Genomic DNA, 23,486 nt, shown 5'->3' on the forward strand with positions numbered 1-23,486 from the left:
CTCCAGACGGTCCCAGTTCACCCGCACTACTGGTTTGGGTTTACCCGGTCTGTCCAGAACCTTCCCCGTCCTCTGACCCACTCATCCCCAGATGGTGATCAGCTGACAGCTCTGCCCCTCTCTTCACCCGAGTGTCCAAAACATCCGGCCTCAGATCAGATGAGACCATCACAGACTGGATCCTGGACCTTTGGCCTAGTGTGCTGTGGAACCAGGTCCACTTCTGAGCCTCCTTCTGTTCCAACATGGTGTTTGTTAAAGAGGATCCAGGACCAGCACACAAGTCTAACACCAGACGCTGGGGTTTAGATCAGGGAGGCCGTTCCTCCCAATCAGCCTCTCCAGGTGTCTCCATCGTTGCCCACGTGGGCGTTGAAGTCTCCCAGCAGGACTCTGGAGTCCCCTACTGGAGCCCCATGCAGGACTCCATTCAGGGTCTCCAAGAAGGCCCCAGACTCTGAACTGCTGTTCGCTGCATCTGCACCAACAACAGTCAGAGTCCCCCCCCCCCCCCCCCCCCACCACCCGCAGGCGTAAGGAGGCCACCCTCTGGTCCACCGGGGTCAACTCCAACACCGCGGCGCTCAGCCGGGGGTTTGAGAGTCTCCCCACACCCGCCCGGCCCCTCACACCCTGGGCCCCTCCAGAGAAGACCAGGGTCCAGCCCCTATCCAGGAGCACGGGTCCAGATCCAGACTGTGTGTGGAGGTGAGCCCCCCCAGATCTAACTGGGAGCTCCACCTCCCTCACAAGCTCCGGCTCCTTCCCCCACAGAGAGGAGACGCTCCCGACCCCAGAGCCTCTGCTGCCCGGGTCTGGACCCTCCAGGCCCCTCACCCTCACTGCCCCCCGTGCAGCAGCGCCCCGACCCCAGAGGGTCCTCCTGTGAGTGGTGGGCCCACAGGATGGAGAGGAGGGAGGGGCCACATCACTTTTATTCTCGTGTAAATGAAAGTGTGAAATAACGACGTACGCTCTTAGATTTATTTGATCCAAATACTTTAATTAAAATCTTTCACGATCACAGAACAAGTATTACAGTATTTATACACACACGATGTTTTTCTATGTACAGCAGATGTGGAGGCCGCAGCCTTTAATGAACACTATTAAAACGGAAGGTCGTGCGTCAGCGGCCGAACATCTCCTGCGAGGCGTAGGTCATGTAGAGGAAGCCGTCCTCGTCCTGGTGGTCTTTGTACACCTGAGCCATGGTCAGGGACATGCTGGCCAGCCCGCTGTTGTTGATGAGCAGGTAGAAGGCCTGAGTGGGCAGCAGCGCCATCCGGTTCCTGAAACACAAACCGAGACACACACGAAGAGAGCGCCGTTAACGAGGGCCGTCCTGCAGAATCAGCACCAACGGTGAAACACCAGAGTCCAGTCATTCAAGTCTCTTAAGAAGGTTAGTTAGCAGACGTAGAACTGCATGTGTGATGCAAAACCACCACAAAAAGACGCAAAACGACTCGAACCAGACGCAAAACGACTCGAAACAGATGCAAAACGACTCGAAACAGATGCAAAACGACTCGAAACAGATGCAAAACGACTCGAAACAGATGCAAAACGACTCGAAACAGATGCAAAACGACTCGAAACAGATGCAAAACGACTCGAAACAGATGCAAAACGACTCGAAACAGATGCAAAACGACTCGAAACAGATGCAAAACGACTCGAAACAGATGCAAAATGACCACAAAAAGATGCAAAACCAGCACAGAGACGTAAAGGGGACTCTCAGCAGGAGGAGTTTTAAATGAGTTTTCACATGTGGAACACAAACTTAAAGAAAAACCTCAAATAAAGGCAGAAATCTTGGGGTTGTTGTGGATTCTGAGTTACATTTCCACAGTCACATCGAATCAGTCACAACATCGGCCTACCATCACCTCTGAGCGCTCACGTCAGCTCCAGACTCAAACACTCGTCCGTGCCTTTATCAGCAGTAGGCTTCACTACTGTAACGACCTCTTCCCAAACACACTGTCAGGCAGCTGCAGCTCGTTCAGGACGCTGCTGCAGCTCGTTCAGGACGCTGCTGCAGGAGTTCTGACAAAGACCAGAACACGTGAGCACATTACACCAGCTCTGAAATCATGACACCGGCTTCCTGTACGTTCAAAATCCTCCTGCTCACGTTTAAATCACTCCACGGTCCAGGGCCGAGGTACATCACTGATCTGCTCCCACTACATCAGCCTTCAGGATCACTGAGATCCTCTGAGTCTGTCAGAGTCCGTTTGAGGTTCGCAGAGTAAACTCAAATCAAGGGAAAGCATCTTTCAGTCATTCTGCAACAAACAGCTGCAATAAACGTCCTGAAGATCTGAGACTTTCAGCCACTCTGAGCACTTTTAAAACAGAAAACACTGAAAAAAGTCGAGTTATTGGAGAAAAAAAAAAGGTTTGAGTGTGAAAATGTTTAATGTCAGAGTGACGAGGCAGTTTTTAGACTGAGTCAGTTTGTGCCGAGTCATCATGACGAGGAGCAGCTCAGAGACAAAGACTGAAATAATTCATAAATCATCTGTGATGAGTTTCACAAACATCTGAGACGTGGCAGGAAGAGTTTTCACCATTTAAAGGGAAAACAAGGAAATTATCTTTAAAGCTGCAGCACGAAGAATTTCATCCAGTGAAATATTAAAGATCATAAACCAGCACAAAAAGATGCAAAATGACTAAAAACAGGTGCAAAACCAGCACAAAAAGATGCAAAATGACTAAAAATAGATGCAAAACCACCACAAAAAGATGCAAAATGACTAAAAATAGATGCAAAACAAGCACAAAAAGATGCAAAATGACTAAAAATAGATGCAAAACCAGCACAAAAAGATGCAAAATGACTAAAAATAGATGCAAAACCACCACAAAAAGATGCTAAATGACTAAAAATAGATGCAAAACCAGCACAAAAAGATGCAAAATGACTAAAAATAGATGCAAAACCAGCACAAAAAGATGCAAAATGACTATAAATAGATGCAAAACCAGCACAAAAAGATGCAAAATGACTAAAAATAGATGCAAAACCAGCACAAAAAGATGCAAAATGACTAAAAATAGATGTAAAACACCACAAAAAGATGCAAAATGACTAAAAACAGATGCAAAACCACCACAAAAAGATGCAAAATGACTAAAAATAGATGCCAAACCAGCACAAAAAGATGCAAAATGACTAAAAATAGATGCAAAACCACCACAAAAAGATGCAAAATGACTAAAAATAGATGCAAAACAAGCACAAAAAGATGCAAAATGACTAAAAATAGATGCAAAACCAGCACAAAAAGATGCAAAATGACTAAAAATAGATGCAAAACCACCACAAAAAGATGCTAAATGACTAAAAATAGATGCAAAACCAGCACAAAAAGATGCAAAATGACTAAAAATAGATGCAAAACCAGCACAAAAAGATGCAAAATGACTATAAATAGATGCAAAACCAGCACAAAAAGATGCAAAATGACTAAAAATAGATGCAAAACCAGCACAAAAAGATGCAAAATGACTAAAAATAGATGTAAAACACCACAAAAAGATGCAAAATGACTAAAAACAGATGCAAAACCACCACAAAAAGATGCAAAATGACTAAAAATAGATGCCAAACCAGCACAAAAAGATGCAAAATGACTAAAAATAGCTGCAAAACCAGCACAAAAAGATGCAAAATGACTAAAAATAGATGCAAAATGACTAAAAATAGATGCAAAATGACTAAAAATAGATGCCAAACCAGCACAAAAAGATGCAAAATGACTAAAAATAGATGCAAAACCACCACAAAAAGATGCAAAATGACTGACACGGATGCCAAACCAGCACAGAGGGGTGGAGGGGACCTCACCTGATGATGGTGACGAACTGGGTCATGCTGAGCTCGAACGGAACCAGGAACTTGCTTTTGTCCAGCGGAGGGAGACACTTCTCCCGCTCGTACCGCTCGATGATCACCTGCAGCACCGGGACACACACACACACACACGGACACACACACGGACACACGGACACCGGTGAGAAACAAAGACCGGGGGAGGCTCCGGTGCAGAGTCACGTGCACACTCACCGGGATCTTGTTGGGGAACTTGGACCGGATGCCCGCCACCTCCTGGGTCCGCGTCGCTGCAGAGAGAAGAGCACGGTGAGAGAGGTGTGTGTGTGTGTGTGTGTGTGTGTGTGTGTGTGTGTGTGTGTGTGTCGGTTACCGAAGCTCTTCCGCTGCTTGAAGCGTTTGGTCTGCGGCTGGACTTTATCAAACGGAGGCATGCTGAGTGTGTGTGTGTGTGTGTGTGGCTGAGAGAGTGTGTGTGTGTGTGTGTGTGTTTGTGTGTGTGTGTGAGGCTGAGAGAGTGTGTGTGAGGCTGAGAGAGAGTGTGTGTGAGGCTGAGAGAGAGTGTGTGTGAGGCTGAGAGAGTGTGTGTGAGGCTGAGAGAGAGTGTGTGTGAGGCTGAGAGAGTGTGTGTCTGTGTGCGGAGGCTGAGAGAGTGTGTGTCTGTGTGCGGAGGCTGAGAGAGTGTGTGTCTGTGTGCGGAGGCTGAGAGAGTGTGTGTCTGTGTGTGTGAGGCTGAGAGAGAGTGTGTGTGAGGCTGAGAGAGAGTGTGTGTCTGTGTGTGTGAGGCTGAGCGAGTGTGTGTGAGTGAAAACGAGCTCCGGGCCGAGCAGAGTTTAAATAGAGAGCGGAGCGGCTGCAGCGCATCAGCTGATGAGCACATGCAGCCGGACACACACACACACACACACACACACACACACACACACACACACACACAGCGTGAATCATATGCGACACACACACACCCACACACACGCACGCTATTGACTCTTTATTTGTGGTTGTTTTGTCTCTTTGTAGTTGTTTTGTGTCACTTTGTAGTTGTTTTGTGTCTCTTTGTGGTTGTTTTGTGTCTCTTTGTGGTTGTTTTGTGTCTCTTTGTAGTTGTTTTGTGTCTCTTTGTAGTTGTTTTGTGTCTCTTTTTGGTTGTTTTGTGTCTCTTTGTAGTTGTTTTGTCTCTTCGTGGTTGTTTTGTGTCTCTTTGTGGTTGTTTTGTGTCTCTTTGTAGTCGTTTTGTGTCTCTTTGTAGTTGTTTTGTGTCTCTTTGTGGTTGTTTTGTGTCTCTTTGTAGTTGTTTTGTGTCTCTTTGTGGTTGTTTTGTGTCTCTTTGTGGTTGTTTTGTGTCTCTTTGTGGTCGTTTTGTGTCTCTTTGTGGTTGTTTTGTGTCTCTTTGTAGTTGTTTTGTGTCTCTTTGTAGTTGTTTTGTGTCTCTTTGTGGTTGTTTTGTGTCTCTTTGTGGTTGTTTTGTGTCTCTCTGTGGTTGTTTTGTGTCTCTTTGTGGTTGTTTGTGTCTCTGTGGTTGTTTTGTCTCTTTGTGGTCGTTTTGTGTCTCTTTGTAGTTGTTTTGTGTCTCTTTGTGGTTGTTTCGTGTCTCTTTGTGGTTGTTTTGTGTCTCTTTGTGGTTGTTTTGTGTCTCTTTGTAGTTGTTTTGTGTCTCTTTGTAGTTGTTTTGTGTCTCTTTGTGGTTGTTTTGTGTCTCTTTGTAGTTGTTTTGTGTCTCTTTGTGGTTGTTTTGTGTCTCTTTGTAGTTGTTTTGTGTCTCTTTGTGGTTGTTTTGTGTCACTTTGTAGTTGTTTTGTGTCTCTTTGTGGTTGTTTTGTGTCTCTTTGTGGTTGTTTTGTGTCTCTTTGTGGTTGTTTTGTGTCTCTTTGTAGTTGTTTCGTGTCTCTTTGTAGTTGTTTTGTGTCTCTTTGTGGTTGTTTTGTGTCTCTTTGTAGTTTTTTTGTGTCTCTTAATAGTTGTTATGTGTCTCTTTGTAGTTGTTTTGTGTCTCTTTGTGGTTGTTTTGTGTCTCTTTGTGGTTGTTTTGTGTCTCTTTGTAGTTGTTTTGAGTCTCTTTGTGGTTGTTTTGAGTCTCTTTGTGGTTGTTTTGTGTCTCTTTGTGGTTGTTTTGAGTCTCTTTGTGGTTGTTTTCTGTCTCTTTGTGGTTGTTTTCTGTCTCTTTGTGGTTGTTTTGTGTCTCTTTGTGGTTGATGATGTTCCTTCACTGAAAGTCTGTAAAAGTATAATCTGTTGTCACTGTGATGCCATCTCAGCACCTTTATAAAAATAAGTCTTTTATTTTCTTAATGGCTTTTGAGAGGACAAATATGATTCTGTTTAAAGCAAAAAAAAGTACATTAATAATTTAATAAATAAGTAATTAATTATTAAATAATTCAATAATTAGTAAATAAATAAAATAACTAAGTAAGTAATGGCAAAACCTTTCTTAATATTTCTAAATGTGTAATGAAGAACATTTTTTAATTTATTTTTTTCATTTTCTTTTAATTTTTTAATTTTACATCAAAAACAAGCAGACATGTAATGAGGAACATTTATTTTATTTTATATTTATTTATTTTATTTCAAATCAATAACACGCAGAAACGGGATGAGGAACGTTTATTATTATTATTTATTTATTTATAGAATTTTTTTATTTTACATCAAAAACAATCATCCGTGTAATAAGTAACATTTTTTAAATTAAAAATAATGAATAATCATTAAAAACAATGAGGAACACGAGCTTGCCTCTGATTGCCATGGAAACGCGTTAGAGTCCGTCGATGAACCGCGCGCTCTTCTGTAATTGGGTAATTTCTTTGCCACTCACTGGATCAGCCAATGGTGTGAGGGCATTCACCGTAGTGGGCGGGGCTGAGCGGGGTTGACGTCACCGCTCAGTTGTGTCAGGTTGGATTCTGTGATGAACGGCTGGGCCTTCAAAATAAAAGCTCGTTAGAGTCAAAGTGTCGCTGCAGCTGTTTTTAAAGCGGTGACGAACTTTTGTGTGTGTGTGTGTGTGTGTGTGTGTGTGTGTGTGTGTGTGTGTGTGTGTGTGTGTGTGTGTGTGTGTGTGTGTGTGTGAAAATAAGAACATTTGTGATCATGAGATTTCACATGACCTGGATTTTGTATTGTATAGGTATTTTTAAACTTTATTATTATTTTATATATGTAATGTTATTATTATAATTATGTATAAGTAATGTTATTATTATGTATACATATATTTAATATTATTATTAAAATGATTGTTATTACAATTATTATTATTATGCATTTGTAGTGGTGTTTTTATTATTTTTATCTTGTATATTTCTTGTTATTATTATTAATAATTATAATACTATAATTACGATCATTGTTATGTATTTGTAAACTTATTATTATTATTATTGTTAATATTTTGTATACGTATGATATGTATTATTATTATGAAGTGGTATATTATTATTATTTTATTATGTATAGGTATTGTTTTATTATTGTAACAATTATCTAATTATAATGCATTTATAGTGGAATAATTATTATTATCATCATTTTGCAAACGTATTATTATACCATTATAGGCATTGTTGTTATTATTATTATTATTATTATTATTATTATTACAACTATTATCATAATTATAATGCATTTGTATGCATTGGTATTATTATTATAATTATTATTATTTTATATACGTATTATATTTTGTATTATTATTTTCTTCAGTATTATTTTTATCATTATTTACAGTACTTTGGTTCATTTGTGCATTATCGTCGGTTGTACTTTGAAATTCCAGACCGGAAGTCCTTAGTCTGTGTTGATTCCGGTGACGTCAACTCCACGGTCGCGTCGTCATCTGACAGCTGGTTCAGAGAGGACCGTTCATGGACCAGGACCAGGACCAGGACCAGGACCAGGACCAGGACCGGGACCGGGACCAGGACCAGGACCAGGACTACCCTCCGGAGGATATTTAACCGGACCCGAACCCTCAGCCCCGCGGTCCGGCCATGGACGAGCAGGCGGGCCCCGGTGTCTTCCTGTCCGGCGGTGGGAACATCAGAGCTCCGCAGACTGGCGACGAGGCCCGGGCTCAGTACAACATCCCGGGGATCCTGCACTTCCTCCAGCATGAGTGGGCCCGCTACGAGGTGGACCGGGCTCACTGGGAGGTGGAGCGGGCCGAGCTGCAGGTGAGCGCCTCGGTCACTGGGGTTCCCTTCACCGGGCTGTGTGTGTGTGGGTTTGCGAGCTTTGCCAAACTGCATTGAAAAATGTGTGGATTTGTAGTTTCCTCGCGTATTAACGAATAAATATCGTTCCTAAAGCAACCAATATGATTTAGTTAGAATCTAACATATCTATTATTTAATTCGGCTTTATTTGTATTTAGTTACCAACACATATTTAGTGACATTTATTAATTTTAAGGGTGTTTCGCGCGCTGTATCGCGGTACGCGTTGTTTTGCGCACGTAATGACGCACATTCACTCTGAAATGGGAACTTCTGTCCTTTAACGGTTTCCTTCGCGGGTCATTGTGATGCCGAATTAAAGGACGGGTCCACATGGATCCAGAACATGTGTTTAAAAGTGTCCCCGAGGTTTTTGGGTCAATGTCAAGCGAGAAAACCTTAAATCTCCTAATATTTGAACGGGGTTTCGCTCAGTGTCGTCTTCGCTCGGGATGTACCTGCGCTACCTGCTAACCAGGTTAGCTGGGTTGGGATTTCACACTCCCCCGTTGGTACCGTGTCGACTTTGACTACATGTGTGAATATATAATGTTATTTTATATATTTATAATTAATACACATGAGCCGACCTGCGTAGTGTTATTGAAGCTCGCAGTAACCCCTGCGCATTGCATCCATTATCGGACAAACAGGTAATTTCCAGAGAATTATATTTTTGTTGCATTTTCTTTATATTTTTCTCTTTTATGATAATCTGTTGAGCACAACACAATAATGTGGAGCACCCAGAGCTCATGCTGGTGTGTGATGAGCGGTTCCTCAGGGGGCAGGTTCTGGTCCAGGCCTGGGAACTGTTTACGCTCCTCATGATGAGGAATCCAACATAATGAACCTTTATTTAGAATAAAAAAGATGTTCTGTAGTGTTATAAAGAACTGCTGTGCATAGTTATTACAGTCAGGGGAGCATGTTTATACAAAACCTGCATTATGTGAATTCACACACATCGTGTTAGAAGAAGAAGAAGAACAACAACTTTTATTTATCTTGCAAGGGAAAATCACACACACACACACACACACACACACACATATACACATGCAGAAACAGGACCTATATACATGCAATTAATGGAGAGATGTCAGAGCGAGGGGGCTGCCAGTGGACCAGCGATCCCAGCAGTTGGGGGTTCGGTGCGTCGGTGCGCTGAAGATGAACACCTATGGACCGAGCTACTGCCGCCCCAAAATAATACAACATCATGTATGGTCCTTTGCTGGAAAAGCAAACATTTCATCCTTTAGACTCAACTGAAAGAGTTCAATCATGAAAACCAAACTCAAAAGGACGTGTTTGAAAGTGTAAAAACTAAAGTGAGACGTCGGAGGTGAAGCCAGGACAGAGAGAGATCTGCTGCTGCTGCAACTATTCAATTCAATTCAATCTACCGGTGTAGTTCCAGCGTTACATCCTCCTATGGCCGTCCAGTGTGTCGTTAGCTTAGCTTAGCTTAGCTTAGCTTAGCACAAACACTGAAAGTGGGGGGAAACTGCTAGCCTAATCTGACAGAAGACAAATTATTTCCCTAGGGTCTTTCTCTGCACTTTCATCATCAGTGACCACGGAGACAGTTTTTATTAAGGTAGAAATCCAGGAGAGATGCTAACAGCCGGACGTGGCTAACAGTGGTTAGCTCGGGGCAGCACGGTGAAGGCATTCAAAGGTCTTTTTTAACCACTAATGCTGCTGAAAATAACAGCAAACCTCTGCAGCAGCATGAGAAGAGTCCCTACACACTCAACAAAGCGTCATCAGCGTAGTTAGTGAAGCCAGAGTTTATTAAAGAGTGTTTTAAAGACTTACCTACTGGCCCCTGTACCAGCTCCTCTCATAGTAAAGTCCATTACAGTGGAAGGAGCCCATTGCTGCTTTGTTTTCTGCGTTGCCATGGAGACCTGATCTAAACACACAGACTAGAATGTTCTTTTGTCCTTAAACAGGTTTAATGATGCTGTGTAAACGGCTGTTTAACATGGGGCTCAATGAGAAACTGCTCTGTTATGAAACCTGCCCCTAGTGGACACTCAGAGAACTGACGCTGACGGAGCTTCCTGATTGGACCAGACAGGAAGTCTCTCTCTGTGGGCGGGGCTTGCTGGTGTCACTCCAGGGTTCCCAGAAAACCAGCAGGATGATCCGTAACATCGCGCCCAAACAGGATTATCTCACTTTTGTTTCCTTAAAGGTTGAGAAAACCTCGTCCCTCTCTTGAGGAAACGTCCTCCACACAACACGTCCTCCTCTTTGCGTCCGGGTCAGAACCCCTCACTGGCGTCTTTCCCCTCCTGTGTTTCCTCTTCCTGTTGCCTGCAGAGGACGGGACACACCAGCGCCCCGAGTGTCCCGTCCGTAGCAGCACATTCAGAGACAAACACGGCTCAGTGTAAAGAGGCTGAAGGTCCTCGAGGCAGGGGCCGCGGGTTCGACTCCGACCAGCTGCGTGTCTCCCCCTCTCTCTCTCACCCCATTTCCTGTCTGCCCTACAAAATAAAAGGCTTGAAAAACTTTCAAAAATGAATGGATTCACAGCTCAGATTGGTTTCCAGCGCCGGTGCACGGTCCGGCCTCCTCTATCACGCTCCGGCCTCCTCCGTCACCCTCCGGCCTGCTCCTCCACCCTCCGGCCTGCTCCTCCACCCTCTGGCCTGCTACGTCACCCTCCAGCCTGCTACGTCACCCTCCGGCCTGCTCCGTCACCCTTTGACATGCTCCGTCACGCTCCGGCACGCTCCTGCCTGCTCCTGCACGTTTTGTTTTGACGAGCAAAGTCCAACTTCCCCTCCTGCACGCCGGTAAACCTGCAGTGTGGAGTCGAGGCAGACGCAACAGCGACATTCACACGTCACTAACGCAGCCCTGATAACGTATGAGCGGGTTTATGTTTGGTGTCAATAATAAGTGAAGAAGAAAGAACAATATTCAGGTTTAAGTGTTAAATCCTCCAGTGAAGGAGCTGATGATTGCACTCCAGTACGACGTGCAGAGGAAATGTCCTTCAGAATAAAAGTGTGGAGATGGTGAAGGCTGTGATGTAAGTGTGTGTGTGTGTGTGTGTGTGTGTGTGTGTGTGTGTGTGTGTGTGTGTGTGTGTGTGTGTGTGTGTGTGTGTGTGTGTGTGTGTGTGTGTGTGTGTGTGTGTGTGTGTGTGTGTGTGTGTGTGGGCACGTGCACCATCACTGCTGGAGCGGTGAGTAATTGTCCCGCTCTTCTCTTTTCTGCTGCCTTTGTTTCTGCAGCTCATTTCCTTCACTAATGAAATGTTTCCCCTCAGAAACACAGATGTGCTACGTGTGTGTGTGTGTGTGTGTGGGATCCGTGTGTGTGTGTGCGTGTGTGTATCCTTCACATTCCTGCGTAGCGTCCCTGTGTTCCCGGCCTCTCTGCGGCGCTGCACCTGCTCCTACAGGAGACACTCACACTGTTGATGTCGTCACCTCCAGCTGTTTAAAGTGAATCCAAATCATTTTCAGTGGTGTTGTTCTTTTGAAGGCTGCTCAGCTGCAGTTTCATCTGCATCTCTGAGACGTGGAAACACTGTTCAGAGTTCAGGGTGATGATGTTGTGGATCTTCTCGGTGTGAAGGTTCAGTAAAGTCACAGTTCGGTACGCTCCTTGTTCTAAAGTCCCGGCACCGGACGGGACGCTTCATAGTCTCTCATTCATCTCTCATCTTCAGCCTCTGATCCTGGATCAGGTCTCAGGGGCAGCAGCTTTAGCAGGGGACCCCAAACTTCCCTTTCCCGGGCCACATTAACCAGCTCTAACTGGGGGATCCTGAGGCGTTCCCAGGCCAGTGTGGAGATCTAATCTCTCCACCTGGTCCTGGGTCTTCCCCGAGGCCTCCTCCCAGCTGGACATGCCTGGAACACCTCCCTAGGGAGGCGCCCAGGGTTCATCCAGACCAGATGATCCTGAACCACCACAACTGGCTCCTTTCAACACAAAGGAGCAGCGGCTCTACTCCGAGTTCCTCACGGATGCTGAACTTCTCCCCCTCTCTCTAAGGGAGACTCCAGACCCCCTCCTGAGGAAACACAGTTCACACGCTTGGACCCGCGACCTTTGTAACTACGAAACGGAGGTCACGGGTCCAAGCGTGTGAAATGTAAAAAAAAAACTGCATGTTTGTCAGAACCAACATGAGTTTAATTAGTAAACGATTAAACACAGCAGTTAAACAGGTAAAGCTGTCAGTGTGAGACATACTAACTCAGTGGCCGTCCACAGGAACGTGGTGTTTTTCACACCGCGTGTTTCTGTTCCACGCTTTCATCCACACACTGACGCAGCTGCTGCTCCTCAAACAGAGTTTTCTGTGAGTCCAGGTGAACTTTGTGTTAAAGTGCAGTGTCAGCAGTCGTGTGTGGAACCAGGAAGTGTTCTCAGCATCGTCAGGAATAACAGTGATTGCTGATAAGAGCAGCAGAGAGAGAGAGAGACAGAGAGAGAGAGAGAGACAGAGAGAGACAGAGAGAGAGAGAGAGACAGAGAGAGAGAGAGAGAGAGAGAGAAGAGTGTGTTTTTAAGTGTAGGCTCTTTACTCCGCACAGCTCAGAGCGTCACTTCTCTCTCCGATGCTTCACATCTGAATAATGCAGCTGCGGTTCCACGCGTGAGGAGAGGAAAGTGTGTGTGTGTGTGTGTTACGTCAGCAGTGACCTGGACTGTTCTCTACCCCCCCCCCCCCACACACACACACACACACACACACACACACCCCCGAGCTGTGACGGCAGCCGTCCTCCTCCTCTTTACACAAAAACAACAACACAAACACGAACGGGAAACACGAAACTCCCTCCTCCTCCACTCCTTGCTTTTCGTGTGTGTGTGTGTGTGTGTGTGTGTGTGTGTGTGTGTGTGTGTGTGTGTGTGTGTGTGTGTGTGTGTGTGTGTGTGTGTGTGTGTGTGTGTGTGTGTGTGTGTGTGTGTGTGTGTGTGTGTGTGTGTGTGTGTGTGTGTGTGTGTGTGTGTGTGTGTGTGTGTGTGTGTGTGTGTGTGTGTGTGTGTGTGTGTGTGTGTGTGTGTGTGTGTGTGTGTGGATCTGCTGTATAAGGAATGGCATGCACACCTGCTGGTTTTTCAGTCGGGCGTTCGCTGCAGAGGAGAATGCCGCCCCGTGCCACGCCTCACAGACGCACCCAGGCTTTGTTTAATCAGGCGTTCAGCCAAGATTTCTCCTGGCGTCAGCAAACTTTCTCTCCAGAGCTACACGTCTGGAAATAAAAGATGCAGAATTACTGAAAATGTATTCACAATAACTAAGGGCGCCCTCCCACTGTGCCTCCGTCCCGTGCCCCAGCACGTGTCACTGCTAAAGTCTGGTTCCTTTGACCAGTGTGAGTGCAACCGTACCACGTCTAGGAGCGGCACGCTTGCCGTCCACGGCCCGTTTGGGAGAGGTGGGCTTTAGTAAAGCACGTTTGCACGTGTACGAGCACGAGCGTGCGCACGTGTACGAGCACGAGGCCTACGGCGGTTCTGAGGTCATTTCCTGTGCGCCTGTTGGGACGTAGAAAAAAGAAGGAGGGACCATGCGCGGACATTTCAAACAATGGCGGTGAAAGGTTCACGTTGGTGTGATGCGGAGGTGGAGTGTTTACTGCAGATTTGGTCGATGAAAAGATTCAAAAACAGTCGACAAGACGCACAAAAACTCCGAGGTCTACGGAAAGATCTGGAAACAAAGCCACGCATCGCCATGACGTCATCAATGCGTGTGACGTGTTACGGCGTGATGACGTATAGGCAGCAAGAAGCATTCTCCGAGGCCCAGGTAGTGTGAGTACAAACGGGCCTGGAGGGGGGGACAAGGACAAGGTGTAAAGAGGCTGAAGGTCCTCGAGGCAGCGGCCGCGGGTTCGACTCCGACCTGCGGCCCTTTGCTGCACGTCGCCCTCCCCCCCCCCTCTCTCATCATTTAAACAACAAAAACATAAAACACTGGAGCTTCTTCTTCTTCGCTGGTTTCTGACTCTGACGGGTGATTTGACCTCGAGCTGAGGTCGGTCACGTGACGTCTGTTCCCACGTCTGAGAGGAGCGGGGGGACGGATCAGACGCACGGACGCTCACATGGTCCCCTTCAGTCTTGTTTCCCAGGAGGCTTTGGGGCGTCGGACGCCTGCTGAGCGGACACACGAGGAACCGTGTGTTTAATGTGAAAGATGCTGAAAAAAAATGTTTAGCTTTAGCGTTAAGTTTTAGTCATTTTGCTTCTGTTTTTAGACATTTTGCATCTGTTTTTAGTCATTTTGCTTCTGTTTTTAGACATTTTGCATCTGTTTTTAGTCATTTTGCATCTGTTTTTAGTCATTTTGCATCTGTTTTAAGTCACTGTGCTGAGGCGCAGAGCAGAGGGAAGTGAGACGCACGGAGGATCATCCAGCAAATCATTACAGCAAAGGAAAACACTTTTGATTCAGTGATTTGTTTTAGTTTCTCATCATCATCATCTTCATCATCATCATCATCATCATCGTCGCGTCTAATGGAGATTAGATGTTTAGTTGTTCATCGACCCCCCGAGGTTTTCTTTAATCTCGTCTGTTTGTTTTGCTTCGTGTCATTAACTGCACTTTGGTGTTTCACCCTCTGAGACCCACACACACTCTTTATGACCCGTTTACATTCACACACACACCCTTTATGACCCGTTTACATTCACACACACACTCTTTATGACCCGTTTACATTCACACACACACTCTTTAGAACCGTTTACATTCACACACACACACTCTTTATGACCCGTTTACATTCACACACACACCCTTTATGACCCGTTTACATCCATCTGGACCCAGAGAACCCGTTTACGTTCATCTGGACCCACAGAACCCGTTTACGTTCATCTGGACCCACAGAACCCGTTTACGTTCATCTGGACCCAGAGAACCCGTTTACGTTCATCTGGACCCACAGAACCCGTTTACGTTCATCTGGACCCAGAGAACCCGTTTACGTTGACCGTGGCGATCACAGACGTATGTGATGGAAGTCTTCACTGGTGTGTCTTCTGCTCCCTCAGGCCCAGATCGCCTTCCTGCAGGGGGAGAAGCGGGGTCAGGAGAACCTGAAGAAAGACCTGGTGAGACGGATCAAGATGCTGGAGTACGCCCTCAAACAGGAGAGGTGAGTGTCTGTGTGTGTGTCTCTGTGTGTGTGTGTGTGTGTGTGTCTCTGTGTGTGTGTGTGTGTGTGTGTGTGTGCGTGTGTGCGTGTGTGCGTGTGTGCGTGTGTGTGTGTGTGTGTGTGTGTGTGTGCGTGTGTGTGTGTGTGTGTGTGTGTGTGTCAGGGAGTTGAACTGAATCACAGTGACTCTGATTGATGGATGCGATCGGTGTGGAATTGATCCGTCCACCTCAAAGAGCAGCTAATCCTCTGAGTCCTAATCTGGCGTCGGGGTTCACACAGTGTGCCGCTGTGAGTGTGTGAGTGTGTGCGTGTGTGCGTGTGTGTGTGTGTGTGTGTGTGTGTGTGAGTGTGTGAGGCGTTTGGAAGAGTGTGGGAAAGAAAAACAGCCCTTAACACCAACATGAACACATTTCCATTACATCAAAGCTGCGAGAACTTCATTTAGGACACGATGACTCACTTGGTTCAGTGTTCGTTAAAGGAGCATACTGGTGTTTTAATGCATTTAACTACACCGCACACTGTGCACACTACACTACACCCTACACTACACTACACTACACCCTACACTACACACTACACTATGCACACTACACACTACACTACACTACACACTACACTACACTACACTACACCCTACACTACACACTACACTACACTACACTACACCCTACACTACACTACACCCTACACTACACACTACACTACACTACACTACACTACACTACACACAACACTACACTACACTACACTACACTACACTACACTACACACAACACTACACTACACTACACCCTACACTACACTACACACTACACTACACTACACTACACACAACACTACACTACACTACACCCTACACTACACTACTCTACACTACACTACACTACACACAACACTACACTACACTACACCCTACACTACACTACACACTACACTACACTACACACTACACACTACACTACACACTACACTACACTACACCCTACACTACACCCTACACTACACCCTACACTACACACTACACTACACCCTACACTACACACTACACTACACTACACCCTACACTACACTACACTACACCCTACACTACACACTACACTACACACTACACTACACACTACACTACACCCTACACTACACACTACACACTACCCTACAATACACTACACACTACACTACACACTACACACTACCCTACAATACACTACACACTACACTACACCCTACACTACACACTACACACTACCCTACAATACACTACACACTACACTACACACTACACACTACCCTACAATACACTACACACTACACTACACCCTACACTACACTACACCCTACACTACACTACACTACACCCTACACTACACTACACCCTACACTACACTACACCCTACACTACACTACACCCTACACTACAGTACACTACACTACAGTACACTACACTACACTACACCCTACACTACACTACACCCTACACTACACTACACTACACCCTACACTACACACTACACTACACACTACACTACACTACACTACACTACACCCTACACCACACTACACCGTACACAATAAGCGGCCGTAGTCCGTGGACGCAGGACAAAGACAAATGCATACTAAAGATGTCTTCAGTGTGATAAAAGCGTGATTTGTCTCCTTCAGGGCGAAACACCACAAACTGAAATACGGAACAGACCTGACCCAGGGAGAGATCAAACCGCCGAGTTATGACTCAGGTAAAACAAAGCCTCTGTGATATTCTGCTCCTGCGTTTGAACGTTCAGGTGCAGCTGGTCTGTTGCTTTGGCGTCTTCCTGGAGCTTTGATACGTCCTCTCCTCTCATTTAGGGCGCCCTCCCACTGTGCCTCCCTCCCGTGCCCCGTGCTTTAGGGTCCTTGTCCCCCCCTCCAGGCCCGTTTGTACTCACACTACCTGGGCCTCGGAGAATGCTTCTTGCTGCCTATACGTCATCACGCCGTAACACGTCACACGCATTGATGACGTCATGGCGATGCGTGGCTTTGTTTCCAGATCTTTCCGTAGACCTCGGAGTTTTTATGCGTCTTGTCGACTGTTTTTGAATCTTTTCATCGACCAAATCTGCAGTAAACACTCCACCTCCGCATCACACCAACGTGAACCTTTCACCGCCATTGTTTGAAATGTCCGCGCATGGTCCCTCCTTCTTTTTTCTACGTCCCAACAGGCGCACAGGAAATGACCTCAGAACCGCCGTAGGCCTCGTGCTCGTACACGTGCGCACGCTCGTGCTCGTACACGTGCAAACATGCTTTACTAAAGCCCACCTCTCCCAAACGGGCCGTGGACGGCAAGCGTGCCGCTCCTAGACGTGGTACGGTTGCACTCACACTGGTCAAAGGAACCAGACTTTAGCCGTGACACGTGCTGGGGCACGGTACAGAGGCACAGTGGGAGTGCGCCCTTACATCCGTCTGAGTTCTGTGTTGAGCTGCTGCAGCATCAGGACGCCTCTTGGACGCCTCCCTGTGGATTATTCTAGACTTGTCTCGGGAGGGGGTGGGGGTTATATATCCCTTCTGGGGGCATGTCAGGACCTCCCAGGAGGAGCTGGAGGACGTGTCTGGGGAAAAGTGTGTCTGGATGAATGAGTGGATAGAAACATGTTGTTAACTGTCTCTCTCTCTCTCACACACACACACACACACACACACACACACACACACACACACACACACACACTCACACTCACACTCACACTCACACTCACACTCACACTCACACTCACACACACACACACACAGATGAGGGGAATGACAGCGAGGCTCCCAGTCCTCCGAACAGCAGCCATCAGCTCAGCTGGAAACAAGGACGCCAGCTGCTCAGACAGTGAGTTCACACACACACACACACACACACACACACACACACACACACACACACACGTTAACACTAATTTACTCATTATTCACTTTTTCTGCACTTTAATCATCAGTAACCATGGAGACAGTTTTTAATTAAGGTAGAAATCCAGGAGAGATGCTAACAGCCTGACGTGGCTAACAGTGGTTAGCTCGGGGCAGCACGGTGAAGGCATTCAAAGGTCTTTTTTAACCACTAATGCTGCTGAAAATAACAGCAGACCTCTGCAGCAGCATGAGAAGAGTCCCTACAAACACAACAAAGCACCAATGGGCTCCTTCCACTGTAATGGACTTTACTATGAGAGGAGCTGGTACAGGGGCCAGTAGGTAAGTCTTTAAAACACTCTTTAATAAACTCTGGCTTCACTAACTACGCTGATGACGCTTTGTTGTGTGTAGGGACTCTTCTCATGCTGCTGCAGAGGTTTGCTGTTATTTTCAGCAGCATTAGTGGTTAAAGACCGTTGAGGGAGCGTGTGTGTGTGTGTGTCAGCGGCGGCTGTGTGCGGACAGTGAATGGAGGATTGTGTCCAGGCCTCCTGCGATCGCAGAGGCTGGTACAGAGGGAGGGAGGCCGACCTTCCTCTCTCTCTCTCTCTCTGTGAACAAACACAGTGGATGTCATTCAGAATTAAAAGCTCCGTGCACTCGGGAGAGAAGCTCCGGATGAGACGCTGCTGTCAGGACTGTGTGTCGCTGTCCCACAGGGTGAAGGTACAGTTACTTATTTACTCAGGTGTTGGAAGCGTGGGACATTTGTGAGCTTCTATTATTCTTTCTACCAAAAGCTCCAAATCAGCAGAAAATTGGTCTTTAGTCTCTAAATATTACGACTTTAGTCTCGAAAAACTGCGACTTTCGGTCTCGAAATACTACGACTTTAGTCTCAAAATACTACGACTTTTGGTCTCAAAATACTACGACTTTTAGTCTCGAAATACTACGACTTTTAGTCTCAAAATACTACGACTTTAGTCTCGAAAATACTACGACTTTAGTCTGAAATTACTACGACTATTAGTCTCAAATTACTACGACTTTTAGTCTTGAAATACTACGACTTTTAGTCTTGAAATACTACGACTTTTAGTCTCAAAATACTACGACTTTAGTCTCGAAATACTACGACTTTTAGTCTCAAAATACTACGACTTTAGTCTGAAACACTACGACTTTAGTCTCGAAAATACTACGACTTTAGTCTGAAATTACTACGACTATTAGTCTCAAATTACTACGACTTTTAGTCTTGAAATACTACGACTTTTAGTCTTGAAATACTACGACTTTTAGCCTCAAAATACTGCGACTATTAGTCTCAAAAATACTACGACTTTAGTCTGAAATACTACGACTTTTAGCCTCAAAATACTACGACTTTAGTCCTGAAATACTACGACTTTAGTCTCAAATTACTACGACTTTAGCCTCAAAATACTACGACTTTAGCCTCAAAATACTACGACTTTAGTCTTAAAATACTACGACTTTAGTCTGAAATACTACGACTTTAGTCTCAAAATACTACGACTTTAGTCCTGAAATACTACGACTTTAGCCTCGAAATACTACGACTTTAGTCTCAAATTACTACGACTTTAGCCTCAAAATACTACGACTTTAGCCTCAAAATACTACGACTTTAGTCTTAAAATACTACGACTTTAGTCTGAAACTCTACGACTTTAGTCTGAAACACTACGACTTTAGTCTGAAACACTACGACTTTAGTCTGAAACACTACGACTTTAGTCTGAAACTCTACGACTTTAGTCTGAAACACTACGACTTTAGTCTGAAACACTACGACTTTAGCCTCAAAATACTACGACTTTTAGTCTCAAATTACTACGACTTTTAGTCTTGAAATACTACGACTTTTAGTCTCAAAATACTACGACTTTAGTCTGAAATTACTACGACTATTAGTCTCAAATTACTACGACTTTTAGTCTTGAAATACTACGACTTTTAGTCTCAAAATACTACGACTTTAGTCTCGAAAATACTACGACTTTAGTCTGAAATTACTACGACTATTAGTCTCAAATTACTACGACTTTTAGTCTTGAAATACTACGACTTTTAGTCTTGAAATACTACGACTTTTAGTCTCAAAATACTACGACTTTAGTCTCGAAATACTACGACTTTTAGTCTCAAAACACTACGACTTTAGTCTGAAATTACTACGACTATTAGTCTCAAATTACTACGACTTTTAGTCTTGAAATACTACGACTTTTAGCCTCAAAATACTACGACTTTTAGAGTCAAAATACTACGACTTTTAGCCTCAAAATACTGCGACTATTAGTCTCAAAAATACTACGACTGTAGTCTGAAATACTACGACTTTTAGCCTCAAAATACTACGACTTTAGTCCTGAAATACTACGACTTTAGTCTCAAAATACTACGACTTTAGTCTTAAAATACTACGACTTTAGTCTGAAATACTACGACTTTAGCCTCAAAATACTACGACTTTAGCCTCAAAATACTACGACTTTAGTCTTAAAATACTACGACTTTAGTCTGAAATACTACGACTTTAGCCTCAAAATACTACGACTTTAGTCTTAAAATACTACGACTTTAGTCTGAAACACTACGACTTTAGTCTGAAACTCTACGACTTTAGTCTGAAACACTACGACTTTAGTCTGAAACGCTACGACTTTAGTCTGAAACACTACGACTTTAGTCTGAAACGCTACGGCTTTAGTCTGAAACTCTACGACTTTAGTCTGAAACACTACAACTTTAGTCTGAAACACTACGACTTTAGTCTGAAACTCTACGACTTTAGTCTGAAACACTACGACTTTAGTCTGAAACACTACGACTTTAGTCTGAAACTCTACGACTTTAGTCTGAAACACTACGACTTTAGTCTGAAACACTACGACTTTAGTCTGAAACACTACGACTTTAGTCTGAAACACTACGACTTTAGTCTGAAACTCTACGACTTTAGTCTGAAACACTACGACTTTAGTCTGAAACGCTACGACTTTAGCCTCAAAATACTACGACTTTTAGCCTCAAAATACTACGACTTTAGTCTTGAAATACTACGACTTTACCGGGCATCGAAACGATCACTGTCGTCTGAGCAAACCCCGACTTCCTTTCAGGTATTCGGTTTTTCCTCAGGAGCAGATCACAGGGAGGACAGAATGACCGAGGCTAACGGTCCCAAACGTGGTGGCGTGGCCCTTTAAGGACGGCGCTCCGTTGATATAACTGTGGTGTTGTGTGCAGCTCAGCGGGTACAGCGAGGCACAGAGTGAAGCGAGGCGTTCAGGGGCACTGGGACATTTGGAGAAGGCAGAGAAGGTCAATGGGTTGTGTGTTCGTGCCGAGTGGTTTCAGAGGGTTTGAACAGAGTCAGGATTCGCTGATTTTGCCATAACCATGGTTACATAACATACAAATACTATGACTTTTGGTCTCAAATACTACAACTTTTGGTGTTGAAATACTACGATTTTAGTCTGAAACACGACGGTAAGAACTGTAGGAGCTCTGATGTTTACTGTCTGGTGGAGAGATGCAGTAGTTACCTGGATCTAACTCCAGTTCTAGGACGACGTGCTGAACCACACTGACTCTGACCGGTCTCTCATCTCTTGTCTTTGTCTCTTGTGTCTCATCTCTCGTGTATCGTCTCATGTCTCTGTGTCTCTCGTCTCTGGTCTTTGTCTCTCATCTCTGGTCTCTTGTCTCATGTCTCATCTCTCGTCTCCCGTCTCTCATCTCCTGTCTCTCGTCTCTTGAATCTTTGTCTCTTGTCTCTCGTCTCTTGTCTCTTGTGTCTCATCTCTCGTGTATCGTCTCTTGTCTCCTGTCTCTCGTCTCTTGTGTCTCATGTCCCTTGTCTTTGTCTCTCGTCTCCTGTCTCCTGTCTCTCGTCTCTTGAGTCTCATCTTTAATCTCCCGTCTCTTGTCTCTCGTCTCCTGTGTCTCATGTCATGACTCTTGTCTCCCGTTCACGCCTCTCGTCTCCCGTCTCTGGTCTCTCGTCTCTTGTCTCCCGTCTCTTGTCTCTCGTCTCTTGTCTCTTGTGTCTCATCTCATGTCTCTGTGTCTCTTGTCCCCGTCCCCCCTCAGGTACCTGCAGGAGGTCGGATACACAGACACCATCCTGGATGTGAAGTCTCAGAGGGTGAGAGCGCTGCTCGGTCTGACCGGAGAGTCAGGAGACAAACGTCCAGAGACGAGAGCCGAGCCCATGGTCAACGGCACCGAACCGTCGTCCCTGAAGGACAGCGGCATGCTCAGGTACAGGATCAGACCGCTTTCATGTCACAGACTATATCACAGGACAGCTGTTGGTCACAGGCGGCCATGTTGGAAGGGAAACCGCTCCACTGGGTGCTTTCCTTGTCTCCTCGCTTCCCTCGCTCGCGTCTCTTCCTCACGTCTTCGTTCCTCCCGACCTGACCTCGTCTCTTCCTTCTCTCCCTTCAGTAAACCCGACATGTCCGACTCGGCTGCTGTGTTGGAGGCCTTTAAGTTCATTGAGAGCGCCGCGGCGGAGTTCAGCGACGAGGACGAGGAGGAGGACAGCGAAGGAAGGGACAAGACCATCTCAGACCTCGCTACAGTAAGACTTTAACTCTACGACTTTAGTCTCAAACACTACGACTTCCTCATTCCTGCGTCTTTTTCCAGATGGTGAGGAAGAAACCGTCGTCCACGCCGTCGTCTACGACCTCTGACCTCAGCGACGACCCCGACACGGAGGAGGCTCTGAAGGGGTTTGATTTCTTGGCGAGTCCGGACGAGCTGGACGGGTCGCCTGAGTCCAGGAGTGGGGAGGACAGCGGGGAGTGGGGTGAGATGGGTTTAGATCCATTAGGTGTCTTCCTGTCTTCTATTCCAGATAACGTCCTTACCCGTTAGAAAAGCGTTGGAGTGGAGTTGTTGAGCTTTACGTTGACGTGTCTGCAGCTTTTAAACTTTAACAGAACTCTTATTTTGAAAGGAAAAGGTTTGTGAGTGGCAGCACACGGTTGCTCTCGCACGGACGCATCTCCCGTCTATGTGTTTAAAACTCAACACTCATAATAAAGGTCCCATCTGGCGACCCGGCCGCCCCCGCAGATCACACCCAACCCCTCTGTTTCTGCTGTTTCCTAGCAACGCAGCCGGCGTCACACGGCCGATGACAAACATCACCCCCACGCAGTCTCTCTTCATCCTGAGCCGTGAAACAATCATCACTTTAAAAAACCTCTCTGTTTGGTTATGAAACACATTTCACCCACGCCACCTCCACGACCCAGCGCCGCGCTCGCCCCGGGCTTCAGGACCAGGACGATGAGAGCCGTTAGTTACGGTGACGCC

At 45.7% G+C, this 23,486-nt stretch overlaps 2 protein-coding genes across 2 annotated transcripts in view; one reads left to right on the top strand and one right to left on the bottom strand.

The window, feature by feature from the left end:
• Positions 1–1,129: 1,129 nt before the first annotated feature.
• map1lc3c (microtubule-associated protein 1 light chain 3 gamma) lies at positions 1,130–4,335 on the bottom strand (the record flags this gene model as incomplete). The annotated part of the gene is made up of 4 exons (XM_083933080.1): positions 4,224–4,335; positions 4,085–4,140; positions 3,866–3,972; positions 1,130–1,292 (listed from the first exon to the last, which is right to left on the bottom strand). Exons 1-4 carry the CDS (start codon positions 4,282–4,284, stop codon positions 1,130–1,132), a joined length of 387 nt encoding a protein of 128 aa, XP_083789206.1. The 5' UTR covers positions 4,285–4,335.
• Positions 4,336–7,702: 3,367 nt separating this feature from the next.
• Positions 7,703–23,486, top strand: part of LOC310960892 (striatin-like) — a 31,921-nt gene continuing 16,137 nt past the window's right edge. The window contains 7 exon segments of the mRNA XM_083932730.1: positions 7,703–8,028; positions 15,121–15,224; positions 16,890–16,963; positions 18,012–18,096; positions 22,248–22,418; positions 22,608–22,743; positions 22,812–22,974. Coding sequence (XP_083788856.1) covers positions 7,846–8,028; positions 15,121–15,224; positions 16,890–16,963; positions 18,012–18,096; positions 22,248–22,418; positions 22,608–22,743; positions 22,812–22,974 — 916 coding nt within the window. The 5' untranslated portion in view covers positions 7,703–7,845.

Source organism: Echiichthys vipera, assembly GCF_963691815.1.
Source record: "Echiichthys vipera genome assembly, chromosome: 2".
NCBI classification, from domain to species: Eukaryota; Metazoa; Chordata; class Actinopteri; order Perciformes; family Trachinidae; genus Echiichthys; species Echiichthys vipera.